The 17,391-nt window shown below is 33.1% G+C and overlaps 2 protein-coding genes across 4 annotated transcripts in view; one reads left to right on the top strand and one right to left on the bottom strand.

Annotated features, from left to right (window-relative positions):
• The first annotated feature begins 1,300 nt into the window (after positions 1-1,300).
• Positions 1,301-7,372, top strand: LOC138306634 (uncharacterized). The gene is made up of 2 exons (XM_069247075.1): positions 1,301-1,579; positions 4,009-7,372. The coding sequence occupies exons 1-2, from the start codon at positions 1,451-1,453 to the stop codon at positions 5,035-5,037; spliced, it is 1,158 nt and encodes a 385-aa protein (XP_069103176.1). The 5' UTR covers positions 1,301-1,450; the 3' UTR covers positions 5,038-7,372.
• Positions 7,373-10,045: 2,673 nt separating this feature from the next.
• Positions 10,046-17,391, bottom strand: part of LOC138305947 (calpain-5-like) — a 31,290-nt gene continuing 23,944 nt past the window's right edge. For 2 of the 3 annotated variants that reach the window (XM_069246255.1, XM_069246253.1), the window contains exons 11-14: positions 17,030-17,050; positions 15,218-15,339; positions 14,813-14,949; positions 10,046-14,170 (exon numbers count right to left, since the gene is read on the bottom strand). In XM_069246255.1, coding sequence (XP_069102356.1) covers positions 13,991-14,170; positions 14,813-14,949; positions 15,218-15,339; positions 17,030-17,050 — 460 coding nt within the window. In that variant the 3' untranslated portion in view covers positions 10,046-13,990. The remainder of the gene's footprint in view (positions 14,171-14,812; positions 14,950-15,217; positions 15,340-17,029; positions 17,051-17,391) is intronic. The other variant, XM_069246254.1, reaches the window with a different exon arrangement.

The raw sequence follows: 17,391 nt of genomic DNA, 5'->3' as shown, positions 1-17,391 counted from the left end.
AAGGTATGGGATTGATTATGAACAGCATCTGCCAGGATTTTAGAGGGAAGGATTCAGCAGAGAGGAGCGAACATGTCTACAAGAGACGACTGGGGTAGGTGTGTATAACGTGCTTTATATGAATACGCGAGTGAAGTGTCTGTTCATCTAAAAATTGGTAACCTAAGCAAATGGGTTTAATTTTGAATAAAAATGAGGATTTTTTACTATATATTTTGGATGTGATTACTGATATGATTTTAAACTTTAATTTTAAGTGATTTTTTCTTAGTTATTTTAACTACTTCTTATCAATGATCTCGTCAGAACCTGGTGTAAATATCATCTGTTCTTCATACGAGAATTGTAGAGTGATGCAGTAGTTTGGTAACTGTCACGCGGTTTATGACAGGTTCCTATTCGGACAATTGTGATGTTATTTATTTGTTTTAATCTACTCGAACATACGTAATATTCTATGTTTAGAAGTAAAATACAAAGCTTCATTTTGAAAATAATAGCCGTTTCTTTATTGTGATATATTGCTTTAACGTATTTAACTGTGTTTCTTTTAGCTAATCCTTCTTAGCAGTTCTCAATACCGGTACCACTTGCGTCAATTAATTAGCGACTATTGTATATCACGTTTAGACTTAGTGCTGTTTACATGTTTGTTCCTGTATTTATCATTTTGTATTACTTGTATATTCACTTTAGGCCTAGGTTTGGAAGTGTAGAGTTGGATATTTCTCCGCTCCGCACCCGACTGTAATAAATCAGTATATAGAAAATATCATCTTTGGATTATCCTTTTTCACAGACTACATTAGAGCTATTTCCCCAATACACTAGCTATAGCGCTGTGAAAGTTTGGCGACTTCGTTCTGTATAGCTTACGTTATGGTGAAAATAACACTTTAGCCAGCACTAACCCAATACGACACCATAAATCACTTAGAATAAAGAGAACTAAATGTGTGTACATATTTTTATTGTAGCGTACTGATGGCGAACAAACTGTCATCTATTTGGTTTTAATGATAATTAATGTAAGGTTACGTTGTCTTTATATGTTAATAGTAGTTTTAGTTACTAGTATCATTGCTTACCTAAAAAATAGAAACAAATGTTTATAAGTCTGATGAGGCTTTTGTTTTAAGTCAGTGACTGTAAGTAAAAACCCCGGTATAATTGTTTTCCGTTTTGCTTTCATTTAGAATTAATTGGATGAATAAAATGTTTGATTTGTTGTCTTTGAAGACTTATACCCAGATAAATACTATAATGCTTTATTTCTAACTTGTTAGATGGGCCAGTGAAATATAGTCAGCAAAAGTGTTAGATGGGCCAGTGAAATATAGTCAGCACAACTGTTAGATGGGCCAGAGAAATATAGTCAGCACAACTGTTAGATGGGCCAATGAAATATAGTCAACACAACTGTTCGATGGGCCAGTGAGATATAGTCAGCATGAGACGTACCCGGTTGATGAAGGTGAAGGTCGCCGCGTGTAGTTTGACTGTTATAGCCATCGTGCAGTTTCTGGAATGGACCTTCTCCAGGCCGAACATTACATTACCAACTGCGTCTTCTCCACAGGTCAGTTACAGGTCATTTTATGACGTCATTTTTTTAAAGTTTGTTGAAACCAACATATTCCGTCTTTGCATATTACAGAGATCCCGGGTAGGTATCGATTGTTACGTCATTATTTTGTGGGCGCAATTCACGTCGTTTTTTCTTCGAAAAATATGAAGTTACGTCCACAAACACATGACGTAACAATAATTACCTTACCACAAGATAGCTTTGAATATATGCAAATACGGAATACGTTTTGTGACTCAAACCGATGGGTGGAGACAAGCCAGCTCATTTTGATTGAGTCAAGTACAGAATATTTTGATCTAGTTTTGAAAGCAAAGTGAGTAGCTGCAAGACGATTGGTAAAGAATCCTACAACACTTTTCTTTCAAGGTTTTGTAGATTTTTTGTGTATATATCATTGATATTTGCATATTACATAGTTATCTACCCTTGCAGGTAAGTATTGATTATGACGTCATGCAAGCAGCATTTGCGAGTGTAACGTCATACGTTTCAGACAATAATCTATAGTTTTTTCTTAAAAGAGGACGTCACAATTGAAAATTACTCGCAAGGGAGGTAACTCTGCAATTTGAAAAGAAAGAATATCATTTAAATGAGTCGAGGTCAAATTGGACATTACTTTTCCATACTGTGTATATCTATGTCATAACAAACACTATCGCCTTACGTTAAATGTTGTATTCATAATAGTGGGTAAAGGCATAGTTAATACAGTTTATCCCTTCGTTCTGTGGTTTACCATGAGTATAATAAACAGAAAATAACCCAATATCATTTCATACAGACACGTGTTATTCGATCAATAGTTTAACTATTGATTTGCATGGCAATATGTTTTATCTACATTTTTACTTCCCAGGTTCTCCTGAATATAATGAGGAATGGTTGGTTCAGCCTCATGATATTTTGTTAATGTTACATGTTTTGCTATAGTATCGATACATAATGTACTTCATTCTCTACGGCTACACATTTATCTGATATAGATAATGAATTCCGTTTATTCAATTATTCATTTGTCATTCGTAGTAATATATAAAACATGCTGTTCATTACCCGATAAACCAAATAAATGAATTACATCATGAGTACATAGTCAGATAGCACAACAGTTAAAAACTACTAAAAATTACTATCAGAATCAATGATGTACAAGTTAATTCGCGGAGATAAACTTTTGCGAAATTAATTGCATCGCGAAATTTGCGAAAGTACACACGTTAAAATGTTAGAAAGCTGACCAAGCGAAAATATCAACAAGCAGAAATACAAACGTTAAAATGTTAACACGCAGAAATACAAACGTTAAAATGGTAACACGCGAAATACAAGCGTTAAAATGGTAACACGCAGAAATACAAACGTTATAATGATAGAAAGCTGACCAAGTGAAAATATCAACACGCAGAAATACAAACGTTAAAATGTTAACACGCGAAATACAAACGTTAAAATGGTAACACGCAGAAATACAAACGTTAAAATGATAGAAAGCTGACCAAGCGAAAATATCAAAACGCGGAAATACAAACGTTAAAAGATTAACACACGGTATGAACTTTGGTACAGGGCGTGGCTGAATCCATAACAACAGTTCGCATCTAACACTAGTGTGAAATTTAATGGATATCATAGTTTTCGATCAAAGCAAAAGTGTCTGTGGGACCGGAACACACAGATCCGATAAAACGATACCATATTGATTCTGATCTTCAATGTTTAATGATTAGGCTAATATATGTCATGGGTAAACAGTTTTAATGAGTTTTATTTTTATTTTACTGAAAGTATTTTATTTCATTTAGAAAAAAAATATAAATCGATTTGTTCAATTTGATGTGTAAATATTACTGTTAACGGACATGGTTACTCTATATGTTTAGTGTTTTGCGAGGTCTAAATGGTTGCGTTTTAACATAATGCTTCCAATCAAATTATTTTCATGACGCTGTTGTAGTTAAAATATTCAAACCTATCTATAACGACTATCCAAAGGGCCAAGAAAATGCAGAATTTAATTGACACTGACCATATAGGAAGCTAAGGAAGTGGTCTTATTAAGCAGGTGGTCTTTATAACGAGTTAGTTTCTCAAGCAGGCATGAGTTAGTATTTACATGTGTTTCTCTTAGATTTCTGTACAGGATTGTGCAGTTCTATGACAATATTAAATCAATTATATATGCCGTTAATATCGATACTGGTCTGTCAACTGTTATTCAAGGTAAAACTATTTTATTTTCATTTCGTTTCAACAACTATAGGATACAAGGTGAATTTTAATTTACTGCATTTAAGATATCCAAAGAAATGAATACTTTGTTATATTGATGGCTGAAATGTTTATGCATTGTTTATTCTGGCACCTATTGTAAAATACAAATACAAAACAATAACAGACGTTTGTTTCATTTTCAGATAATACATGAAATCAGCAATACTGAAGGTGATACGAATTTGCCAAAATTCAATATAAGCAGTCTTGCTGAATTTGATGAACACAAACGCAAAGAAATTGAAGAATACGTGACTAACAACAAACCCATAAAATTCGACGAGATGCCATGGAGTACACCGTTTGACCTTGACCTCCGCGTGATCGTCATAACATTTGACCGCGCTGACTCTGTCGGAAGATTACTTGAATCCTTGAATAACGCTGATTATTTGGGTGACAAGGTAGGTATCGATGTGTGGATCGATAGGTCAGACTCTGGCGATATCAATGATGAAGTGTTCGCCGTGGCGAGAGAGTTCAGATTTAAACATGGCGAGGTTTATATTCACAACCAGACGAGGCATGTCGGGAGAACTGGTCAATGGATGAATACTTGGGTTCCCTGTCCGCCTTGCAAAGAAATCGCCGTCATTTTACAAGACGAATTGACTGTGTCAAAATACTTTTATAAGTGGTTAAAAAATGTTCACGCAAAATATGACTCGTTGCAATATATAAATGGGTACTCCCTCCAAGGGTACAGTATTAAACATGGCGGTACATCCGGGCGACTCCGGGGTCCCGAAGACAGTATTGTTTTCATGTATCCAATCATCGGTACAATGGGATTCTCGCCAAGTAAAGAAAACTGGATTAAGTTTATACATTGGTATGAACGTACTACAAAGATACCGTCCTTTCTGCCGATAATTCCCGGTATTCTCCAAACAGTGTGGTATAAACAAAGTATTAAACAAGGGACTACAGACAAAATGTGGTACATATGGCATATTTATCATTCCTGGAAAATGAATCAAAGGTCTATGTATCCCAATCTTCCTGGAAGTGTCGGTCTCACCGTGAAATGGGATGAAAACGATGACACAGAAATGGATAACAAATATTGTTCATTATTGGGTGCATGGGAACCTAGATTCGACGATCTCCCTGACGAACCAATTCACCTTAATGTGAAAGGTCAAATTAGCAGTAGGTACCAGTATTTATGAATAAATAAATTATTAAACAGATTTTTTGAAAGGTAAATACAGGTTAACAAATCAATAATGAATAAAAGGTAAAACAATGCAGAGGATGTACCATGGAACCCTTATATGCCTATCTACATTTGGTATTTGCTTGTAACGGGTATTTCCATTGGTTAATTCATTTATGTAATCATGAAAGAACGCAAAACATCACGTCGAATGTTTTGCAACGACATACATTCGACGAATTGGCCGGTGCAACGTAAAAAGTACCCCAAGGAAGTTGGAATTTTACAAGGATTATGATTATAAGGATAAACTTGAATATATTTATATTTAATGCAATTATGACTATACTGAAAACTATACTGAAAACATTTCTATGGCTACCTACTGTCGCGTGTCATGCCGAATACGTTTTTTATGGAAATTTGATTTAGCGATTTGAAAATAAATCATATCTATATTGCTATGCTATACAGATTGATACTATATAAACATATGGTAATACCATCATATGCCAATGAACTACATTTATATGCTGATATATCTATTAGAGCTGAACATTTTTCAATTTGTTTTCTCTCCGTTATTAGAAATATACTATGAAAGCTTGAGTGAAAGTGCTTTTATTTTTGTGATAAATGTTTAAATTAGACGGGATGAATATGACGAATCATATTATGTAAATGTTGAAGTGAATGAGAGCGCTCCTGTATGTGGACATTTGTTCTAGTGAATGAGAGCGCTCCTGTATGTGGACATTTGTTCATGTTGTAGTGAATGAGAGCGCTCCTGTATGTGGACATTTGTTCATGTTGTAGTGAATGAGAGCGCTCCTGTATGTGGACATTTGTTCATGTTGTAGTGAATGAGAGCGCTCCTGTATGTGGACATTTGTTCATGTTGTAGTGAAAGAGAGCGCTCCTGTATGTGGACATTTGTTTATGTTGTAGTGAATGAGAGCGCTCCTGTATGTGGACATTTGCTGTAGTGAATGAGAGCGCTCCTGTATGTGGACATTTGTTCATATTTTTGAAGGCTGACTTCTGATGTATTACATGTATGGGGGTATTAAATGTTTGTTGTTGGTTTTTTTGTGTACATATACATGAGTTTTTTTTGCTATATCTGCATAGCATATTATCAATTCAAGTCAATCCTAAAGGAAAATACAGATGGTAAAAAAATAATGTGTTAAGACTTTAAAGAATGGGTTTATCAAATCAACAATTCTAATTAGACTGATGGTTGTTTTTATTAGTTTTTAGTGGGCTTGTTGAGGTATTGTAACTCTTTTGTAATAGTGGAAATTTGGAAGAGTTATGATAAGAAGGTCATGTATTTGACAACTGTGTAGATCTTGTTCCCAAGAATCAAATATACTAAAGGATACAAAATGCTTGTCATCCATTATTCTACAAATCATTTTTTTCGCGAGAAAATTATTTTCATGAAACGCAAATTTAAATATTTGCAAATATGTTAAAAATAATGAATATGCGCACATAAAGTGTTTGACAATAATGAAACAGAACTATGCAATGTATAATGAAAACAATTGGCTTCAGACAACAGAAGCTGCTTACGTGAACCGAATTCTAGTCAAATTTCTTTCCATATATGCGATTAATGGCGGACAATTGGCAGACAAAAGCACGTACATTGTTTTCAAATCAATCATTGAAAAAAAAAAATTTGTCAGATACTCTGCATGATATTCAGTGACGTCACCCATGTAATGTCTTTGTATATGTAACAAGTGGAATATAAATGGAGCGCTTTTCATTGACCAGAAATTCATTATGACGTCATGTGTTGACGTCAAGATTTCATGACGTTGTGACAAAATGGCGGCCTCCCGTGAAATTTCGCCATACACATTGCCGTTGAAATTCTACGCAGTTATGTAATAAAAAGTATCATTTTGAACCCACATCATGGTCGCCAAGCCTTGCAAAAATAAATTCTTAGGCACGTTTCTTAAAATCTTGAATGAAATGAACACTCATTTAAGATCTTATATTTACGTGTAAGCTAATGAAAGAATTTTTTTGTGAGTCTTCCATATCAGACCGCATAAACTTCACAAAATATCAATTAATTATTGATGGAAGTGTAATCTATTGATCTACATACTGTATGGCTGTTAAATTTAGCGGATGTTAAACAGAGATTTACTGTTTGGAACTTAATCGCGGGGATGTTATTTTCACTAATGAATTTTGTAGACATTGATATTATCATTTATAACAACAAAGCAGAGAGTGATGTATAAGTACATTAAAAACAAGTTCTTTGCAATTTCTGACAAATATGTGAATTTAGTTAGATTAAAATCCTTGCAATATTAAAACTACTCAGTACCTGAGAAAGAAAATTAAAGCATTTTTGTTTTTGTTTTGTTTGTTTTGTTTTTTATATTTTAATGTTTTTTATATTTTAATAAGGGAAGGTACTAGGTATAGTCGTGTCATTTGTATTATTGTTTTATTTATTTATATTTGATTAAAGATGCTCCACCGCTGACAAATGGTATTTTTTCACTATTAAAAAAAGGAGCAGACGATTTTTAGTATTTTTCTCCAGTTACAAAAGTTACTTACTTTACACCATCCACCATTGAAAAGTTTGAGCTTCTAATTTCACTTCAAGTTAAAAATATAAAAAATAATTCATTGCATCCCGAAAAAAATCCGGACCACTATTTCCTATATGAAATGAACTACTGAATGCGCATGTACCAAAGGCAAAATAAATTATTTTATATTATTTTTTGTGTTAATTAGACATATATATATACACGATTAAACACCAATTATTGTTCAAATGATGAATATCATTTATGCTCTGTCGGCGGTGGAGCATCTTTAAAATACAGATCCTTAAAACCAATCCGTTCAATAAAGGATCTGACAACATCCAATAAGGTGTCATGATGACCTTAACACCACGTGTACTTCAGATCAAATTCATTTTCTACGCCTTGCTACATATATTGAAAACGTCATTTCGTCCCAGTATACATATACACTTCGCTTTGTTGTGCTCTTTGGGCGAGATGAATACGTATACGAAAACAATTCTGATAGATTTTCAAAAACTATTCCGTCCCCTGAAATTCACTTTCAAGTTTCTGCAGGCAGCAATTTGATTGGCCATTTCCAATGGTCACCTCAACGTGACCCTTTAATGGGATGCTGTCATATCCTTTTATCAAATGTAGAGATAATAAGGACCCGTATGTTACTAAGATTGATGTATTCCTTGTCTATAATATATATGTAATATCAGTAAATATCAGTAATATCCGGGTAACACGGGATCCTTACAAACGTATGTTTGTCGTGTCAGGATATGAATGACTTTAAATAGTAATTATATGGCAAGGAAGTAATCCTTATTTCCAATACAACTTAGTTCCATGATCGTTTATAAATTTTATAGAATTTGTAAATACATTAGAGGGAAGTAACTCTTCCAAAAAGTAAAAAAAGAATTGGTATACAAAAAATTTCTCGACAGAATATATAACAATTATTCTTCACTTCATTTAAACATTTTTATATGACACATATATATAAAATTGAATCGTATCCATAACATTATACTTGCACTCTGCATCTATTATCAAGATTAGATTATCAGATTAAATGAAAGCGGAAACAAGCAAATTCGCGGAATTTCAATTCCCCGCTTTCAGGACTTATTGTAGGTAAACATTATTGAGGTTAGGATTAACCTTGGTTGAAACATGAAAAAATAAACTGAAGTCTTATTCGAAACTAAGATGTTTTATTAGCTATTTAATGATGAAACATGTATGGGGTAAAGGAAACTGATTGAAGAAAGCATATTGTAAATAATGCATACCTGTACCAAGATTGAAGAAAATCGGTTAATATTTATTAGAGTAATTGCAGGGAAATGACAGAAAATGACTTTTGTTTTTATTTAATCAAAGGGCCATAACTCTGCTACATAAGGTCTGTCACAAGTGGCGATCGAACTTTGCCGAGCCCTTGAGACATTTTACTTTGTTACCAAGTTTTAACAATATAAGTATTAACATTTGTTAGTTATTACTTAGAAACTGCAGAAAATTACAATTGTAGTAAATTAACGGGCCATAACTCTGATATATAACATCCGTTGAAAGAGTTGATCGAACCTGGCAAGGCATTTATGACATTCAACCTTGTTACCAAGTTAGAAGAAAATTGTTTAATATTTATTAAAGTTATTGTACGGAAGTGATGGAAACTGATTTTTTTTTTATTTAAGCAAAGTGCCATAACTCCGCTAAATAAGGTCCATTGAAAGTCGCGTTCGAACTTGGCCGAGTCCATAAGGCTTTTAACCTTGTTGCTAAGTTTGAAGAAAATCGGTTTACATTTGTTACAGTTATTGCACGGAAACGAAGTGTTACAGACAGACGGACAGACAGACTGACTGACGGACGGACAGACAGACGGACAAACCCAAATTAATATCACCCGTTTCGGAGAAAGCGGGGGATAATTAGCAAAACATCTTCACGATATTGGCAAACATTTTCACAATATTAGCAAACATATTCACGATATTAGCGAAAGATTCCATGAAAGCAGGATTAACAATTTGGGCCCTCTGGCGACCATGACCATATCTGTTTACAGATACCCGGGGTTAGGACATCAGGGCTCTGACCTGAACTTAATCATATGTCATATCATGATGTCCTAACCCTTGGGTTTCTATAAACAATTAATAATGCCTATCGATTATGGACGCCAGAGGGCCCGAATTGATACTCCTTCTTTGCAACATATTTTCAAGAAATTAGCAAACATTTTCACAAAATTAGTGAAAGTTTCCACGAAATTTGCAAAATTTTCCACGAAATTAGCAAATATTTTCACGAAATTTGAAAAAAAAACAAAAAAAAAACCCACGAAATTACTCAAAATTCCACGCCTCGAATAATTTCATTTTCAGTCGTAGTATTGTCGACTGACAAAAACTCAAAGTATATTAAGAAACAACATCGAAGGATTTTGAGATCTTTATTATGCAAATATAAGTTATTGAAAACAAAGAGAATAATCCATTTTCTTGTTTATACAGAATTCACATATGATAAATATTTGTTTATTTTATTCATTTTACAGCAGTACGTACTATATAAACATGTACAATCGTGAAATAACAACCTTATCACAGTCAATCAAAATGCATTAAGTTAATATTCCATCTTTGCATATTACAGAGTTATTCACCCTTGCGGGTAGGTATTGATTGTGACGTGATCTGTTTACGAGCGTAACGTCATACTTTAAAGAGAAAACGACGTGAGTGTCACTTACATGATAATGACGTCATAACCTAACCGCAAGGGATGTAACTCTGTAATATGCAAAGACGGATAACATGAATGATCAGACAAATCAATTACTCTATATAACTAACAACTGTTCCTCTGAATGGCCCATGAAGACAGCGGTTTGATATAAACAAAAATCTATCGGTAAGTAGTTTTGTTTTTGTTATAAACATGTAGTTCCATTTTGTAAAAATGCAAAACTACAAATCATCCATATAACAATTCTAAAGTTTGATTTTATGGACTACAATGACATATTTAGCTATTAAAACACTTTCTGATTTATTATACTTAGCATTGCTTCAAGTTATTGTAAGTCAACATTATTTTGCAATTTTTGCAGGCGCCTTGATCACGAAGCAGACTTAAGTCTAAAACCGTCTTAAGTTTAGACTTAGTCAATCACATATGACGTTACAAAACGTTACGTCATACCTGATTGGCTGAGCTAAAACTTAATCTGTTTCATGATCCTGGGGTTAGGAAACAAATAAATAGTCTGATATATGACGACAGTATAAGAGTTGGGCATTCTTTCGATGTTGTAATTTATGAGTTGATGTACATGGTTAGAAGATCATTTCATCAATCCAGTTCATCATGGTAACAAACTTCCACATTTGACAAAATATCGGGTCATATCGAGTACTCGAGTAAATATTACAAAGGTTTTTTCATGGACGAAATTACTGCTGAATAGCATAGATTTTATAGCAGTTATGATTAATGCATTCACCCCTGGAGACGCTTATATTTTCTACCTTAAAACAGAGAGAAAAGTTCATTACGAATTTTCAGGAGGGAATGGGTTAAAGGTCATTTAATACAAAAAATATATAAAAACGTCTATAAAACATCAGATAAATCTAAAACCGTATGGGTATTTACATATTAAAGAACATCAGAACATAATGAAATATAAATTCATTGATCAATTACGGTAAATAACAGTACATTTGTCTCTTAAAAACATCTAATCATTATCACAGAAATAGCTTATAGTTGAATCTTCATATAAATAATTACAGCAAGTTTACAAGTCCCATTCAGGGTAATGTTAGCAGAAAAGACTTAAAAGCCAATTCACATGAAACACATTGTATGTCACTTTTACCGCTAAAGGCCAAAAAATCAATTCATGTGAAACACATTTCATGTCAATTTCAAAATTTATTTGACATTGATTGAAATCGATCAAAATTTTATATGTGTCGGTAAAAAAATCCCCATGCGAAATTCATTTGAAATTGATCTCATTCTTAGATAACATTCATGCCAAACAAAGTTCAAAATAATTTAACCAGAAGACATTTTGACTCTGTATTGTTAGACAGACTCGGTTATTATTGGAATTTAATTTAATAACATTGGTCTTAACAACATATCTTATAGTACACCAGAGTGATAGATATGTATTAAAATCAATTTATATTCCAGAAAAATTGTATAGTGCTAATCAACAATGATAGAAGATTTTCACTAATCTATACTGAATGTATACACTGTCCTCCAAAAGTCAATATTAAAATTCAAAGAAGCTAATCATTATTTAAACCTATTTACGTTGTAACGTTTAGAAGGCAGTGTATTCCGAATTTGCATTTTACAGAGTAATCTGCACTTGCGAGTAGGTATTGATTTTGAAGTCATGTGTTTGCAAGTGTAACGTCATACTTTTCGGAGAAAGCGACGTGAATTGCGCTAACAAAACAATGACGTAACAATCGATACCTACCCGCAAGGGAGCTAACTCTGTAATATGCAAAGACGGAATGTGCATGGTGTTGTAGGATCATTTTAAATATTACTTTGAATAATAATGATAAATAGACTAATACAATGTATAAACATGATTTGAAAGTAATTTCAAATAAAAAAGTACGAAAATAACTAAATGGACGGATTTTATGTTACGTATAACATATTTCAATACTATAAAAATATGATATGAACTCTTGTCGTCAATTAAAAATCGTAATGAAAACATATATGTAAATTATTTCAATACATAACACAATTAATTGTAATGAAATGAATACACGATCAGTTATATTATCATCTTGTATACAGTATCATCAATACTATTGCATGATATATATTCATATACAATACAAAATCATAATAAATTTATACTGTAAACTAACGTTTAATTGTACCGATTTAATTTCCAATTTTCATGGTCAATGTCATTTTTGTGGCGATTTAGTTTCCCATTTTCACGGTCAACAACACTTTGTGGCGACTTAATTTCCAATTTTCACGCTCAACGCTGTTTTTGTTGTGACCTGGTTTCGCCATTTACATGTAAGTAAAGCGTTATATTGTACTTAAAGTTTAATCTTTTTAGTGGAGATTTATGTTCGGTTTAAATCGCCTGTAAATATGAGGAAATAACTATATTTACAGTAGTACAAAAAGAAACATAACAGATAAGAGCTTAACCGACATTTTGTTATATCCCTTATTCTGTAGTTTCATATTACAGAGTTATCTGTCCTTCTAGACAGGTATTGGTTTTTACGTCATATGTTCTAGAGCGTAACGTCATACTTTTTAGAGAAACGACGTGATATTCACTAATAAACACACTGGATACATACTCGTAAGGGAGTTAACTCTGTGGTATGTACAGACGGAATTATGTTAATAATCAGAGGAACTCTATCCCACCAATTAAAAGTGGTGAAAACTTTCTTATTGTAAATTGCTATGCCATAGCACTGAATTTGACAATACCGAAAAAAAATGTTAGCGTTATGAAGAGAGTAAATAAGTTAAAAAATATTTGGCATCACATTGTAAACATAAGCCTTTTCAATAAATTAAAAAATATATAGGGTTCTTCTTTGAAACAAATAATACAATAAATCCTAAAAAATGAAATCTGCATCGTAGTAATATCTGAACCAAGGACGCCTGTTCACTAACACCACTTCCGCAAAGTCCGCAAAGATAAATTTCGACATAATTTTGACACTTGACATAACATGTGTATAAAGATCCCTTGGCTGTAAATGTTTCTTTATTCTTAGTCCCTTTGGTGGTCTTCATATACAGAGGTTTATAAATATATCATATATCGTTATATAGTATGCGGAATATGCCTTTTGCAATCGTCTTCAAATCACATTCAATGTACCCTGCTTCATTTTTCAATTGCTTATTTAATCACAGTCTTCTTTTGTTCACATCTTTCAACATCGTCGAATACCATTTCTATACATATGAACAAGACTACTGTAAAAATCTAACATATTCTCGAATTCAGGCCTTCCTAATACCACGTATAGCAATATTTAATGACTTGCATATTACAGAGTTATCTGTTCTTTCGGTTGGTAGGTCACGTGTTTGTGAATAAAACTCGATATTTTCACAGAATAAAAACATAGCATTTGCTCACAAAACACGGCATTAAATAATCCTTTCCCATACCTAGATTATCGACCCTTGTATTGCGATTGTTTACCGCGTGGGAGCGCTGCGCTGATAATGAATTAGTGCCTTTCAGCGCTCTCTGTGTTTAAGGGGCGATAACCCAGTTATGGTAATTATTTTCAGGAACAGATAACTCCGTAATATAGTATGGCCGAATATACACATATTCGAGCCTTACAAATACTGTAAATCGTGACTAGATCGAAGGAATATGTGAAGTTTGCCCTTGTTGATTTCCTTCTCCTTCTTTCTACCCATGATATCTATTGTCAATGTCTGTCCATCCTCTGACCCCTCCTCCGATACGTTGGCCTCGCCCAAACAGTCATCTATCAACACATTGTCGTTCCACACCTACAAGTAAGATATATCTCCATAACATATAATAATTATTTATATATATAATATTTATACAAATTAATTAATTTCAGTTTAAATGATTAATCAAAATGATTTTCTAGTTAACGAATTAATAAAAATAATTGATCTATCTGTTTGCATGCTTTGTATATTTCTACATTTTGTGACGCTCGGGTAGAATATTCCTATCCTTTCTATTCACTTATGAAATAGTCATAGAATGTCTTATCGAAGCTTTCATGCAAGAAACCACGGTATATATATAGTATTGAAAAGACATTCGTGTATATGTAACGTAGATTAGAAAATCGACGTTATTTTTATGAGCACCTGTACATATGGTCTGTCATGAATACGTTTAACCAATAATATCCCGAAAAATTAAGTTCGACATCCTGATCGTACTGAGAAGAATGTTTTTGATACCATTATTTCATTTCATTTAATGTCCCGGAAACATGTCATACGTCTGAAGGCTGTCAAGGTAAGGACAATGGGATCAGCCTTCAAAGACCCAAGTTGAAGCATTTTTCTTTACTGTTCATGGACCGATGATACCACTTACATCTCAAGGGAGAGTACTGTACTACTATTTATCATAGACTCCGGATATCTGTTTTGAATATTACATCTTACCTCCACTAAGATTGGTACATCCGGCTTCTTCCTATAGAACGTGGCCTTGATCTCCCAGGCCGGCTTAGAAGAGTTAGCACAGGTTTGTGACACCACTTTCTCACCTTCACATTTGATAATTACGAATGCGTCTATCGCTATTTATAAAACAAAGGAAAATTAATTGAAAACCATTTAATTATTTGAGTATCAAAAGTTTACCTTGCACATTTTATTTTCGGTAATGATAAAGCAGTTCATTTTCATTCTTTTTTGTGAATATCTGTGTACTATTTAATTCCTTCTACATTGAAATAAATGATATATCAATATTTTGCTGAACAATTCCGGTTATGAAAAGAAACATTGGTATAAATATTTGTTTACCTGTATTGTAACTCTAAAAAAACGTTTCCTAACACGTACTTTTGACCTTTGACCCGGTCGGGAGTTCCAAGCCTTCTGCCCCAGTGACGTGTATAGTTGTAACTATTTTATGGTTGGCTGTACATGGACATCCGGTAGACGGACATTCTTTTTCTAGTTCCCTGTTACATGAGAAATAATACCTTATTTAACTTGTCTGTTTAATTTCGTCCAAACAAACATTCATTACCGCTAAAGAATTCAAATGTACATAACAATACAGTAGACATTTAAAGATGCTCCACCGCTGACCTATGGTAAAATCAGGTGCAGACGAATTAGTTTTTTTCTTCAGTTACAAAAGTTACTTACTTCACACAATTACCCCTATTGAAAAGTTTGAGCTTCTTATTTTACTTGCGTCCCGATAACACCAATGACATTATGTTATATAAGGAATGAAGTGCTGATTGCGCATGTACAAAAAGCAAAATAAATTATTCAAATATATTTTTCGTAGAAATCAGACACACACATACTCTATAAACATCAGTTATTGTTCAAATAATGGGGATTGCTATGTTGATTGTGTTGCCTCTTTAAATATGTTCCACCGCCAACAGAACATAAACGATACATTCGTTTGAACAGTAATTGATGTTTAAATCGTGTATACGTGTGTCTAATTAGCACAGAAGTATGTATAAATAATTTGATTTGGTGGTTTTTTTGTGGATGCTTGAACAGTACTTAATTCCATACATGGCCATGGGGTATTTTCCGGTATTGAAAGAAGACGTTCAAACTCATTGGCGACAATGTTGTAATATAAGAAACGTTTTAAAAGCAGAAAATGCCATTCGTTAGCAGCGTATCATCTTTAGATAGTTGGAGAGAGACGGTTTAACAGCACAACTAAGAATTGCTTAAATGAAAGCTCTACATAGGAAAGCATTATTCCTAACTGCTGAAACTCCAAAAAATAATATGTCTGTTAAGGGTTACCCGACCGACCCTAATTTTTTCCCACTTATCTAGGATTTCTTTAAAAGAATAAATGAATATCCCGACCTACCTACCCCATTTTTTGCCAATGTGACCATAAACAGACATACTTTTTTGGCGTAATGAATAATTCTTTGAATAATATAAAGTTTGAAAAAGATCAGCGTTTTGCAAGTTTTAAAGAAAATGATCCACGACAATTACCTATACTGTTTTAACTTAATTGCCAAATGAAGTAATAATATGGATCACAAACAGCATGTTGTATAGAACAAAAATCAATCTTTAAATTGCTTAAAATACTTAAGGTTGATTGAAATAAGATGATCCCGCATGAAGTACGAAATTAATAATATTAAAATAAAACCGCAGTTATGATATAATAAAACAATGTTAATTAAAGTTAAAAAGCTATTGAATAACAGTAAAATATAATCAACACAATGATCCACTAGAACCAGACGTTCCTAGGTGTAAGCGTCCACTACCTCACCGCCAACGCACGTCATATTACTAATTTTATACTTCAGTAAATACGTTTATAACGAACACGTTTACAGCGAATTCGTAGTTAAAACGTAGTCATTTTCATCCAACTGTCCTCGAGATATATTTACTTTTCCTCGAGATATGTTTATATGTACTCGAGATATTCTTACCTGCACTCGAAATTTGATTACCTGTATTCAAGATATGCTTACCTTTACTCGAGATTAACATACCTGTACTCGAGATAAATTAACATGCTATCGAGATATAGGAGATGTCTACTTGTCTAATTACATTTACATCATGCTTCTTATTTCACTTTTCTACTAACATGCCATACCAATCAAATGCTTACTAACACCATTCAGAAATACTTACACCGGGGAGGAGAACTTTCCGCTATTGGCAAGCAGTTAAAGAAAATGTGATGTTAGGCTGTTAGTAATACTCTAGAGTAGATCATTCAGACACACAGTAATATTGTGATAGTACTAGCTGTGCGATTGACTATTATATACCGTACAGCTGGATATATTCGCAATAACGAATGTGATATAGTGGTGAAAATAACCACTTGTAAGGTATATTAACGAGTTGTCTGTTTTAAAACATACGTTATTTTTATGAATATTTATGAAATTATAACAGATAGAAAAAATAACATTATGTACTATGATACTTGTGTCATTTAGTTAAAACAGAAACTATCGTCACTTTTTAAAATTATGACTTATAGATTG

Source organism: Argopecten irradians, chromosome 13, assembly GCF_041381155.1.
Source record: "Argopecten irradians isolate NY chromosome 13, Ai_NY, whole genome shotgun sequence".
Taxonomy (NCBI): Eukaryota; Metazoa; Mollusca; class Bivalvia; order Pectinida; family Pectinidae; genus Argopecten; species Argopecten irradians.
Note: the sequence above shows the minus strand (reverse complement) of the source record. Positions and strands in the feature narration are given on the sequence as shown.

Coding starts and splice junctions, on each gene's coding strand:
- LOC138306634 (XM_069247075.1), top strand. CDS start 1,451: ATGAGACGTACCCGGTTGATGAAGGTGAAGGTCGCCGCGTGTAGTTTG. Junction 1,580..4,008: donor CAACTGCGTCTTCTCCACAG/GTCAGTTACAGG, acceptor TTTCATTTTCAG/ATAATACATGAAATCAGCAA.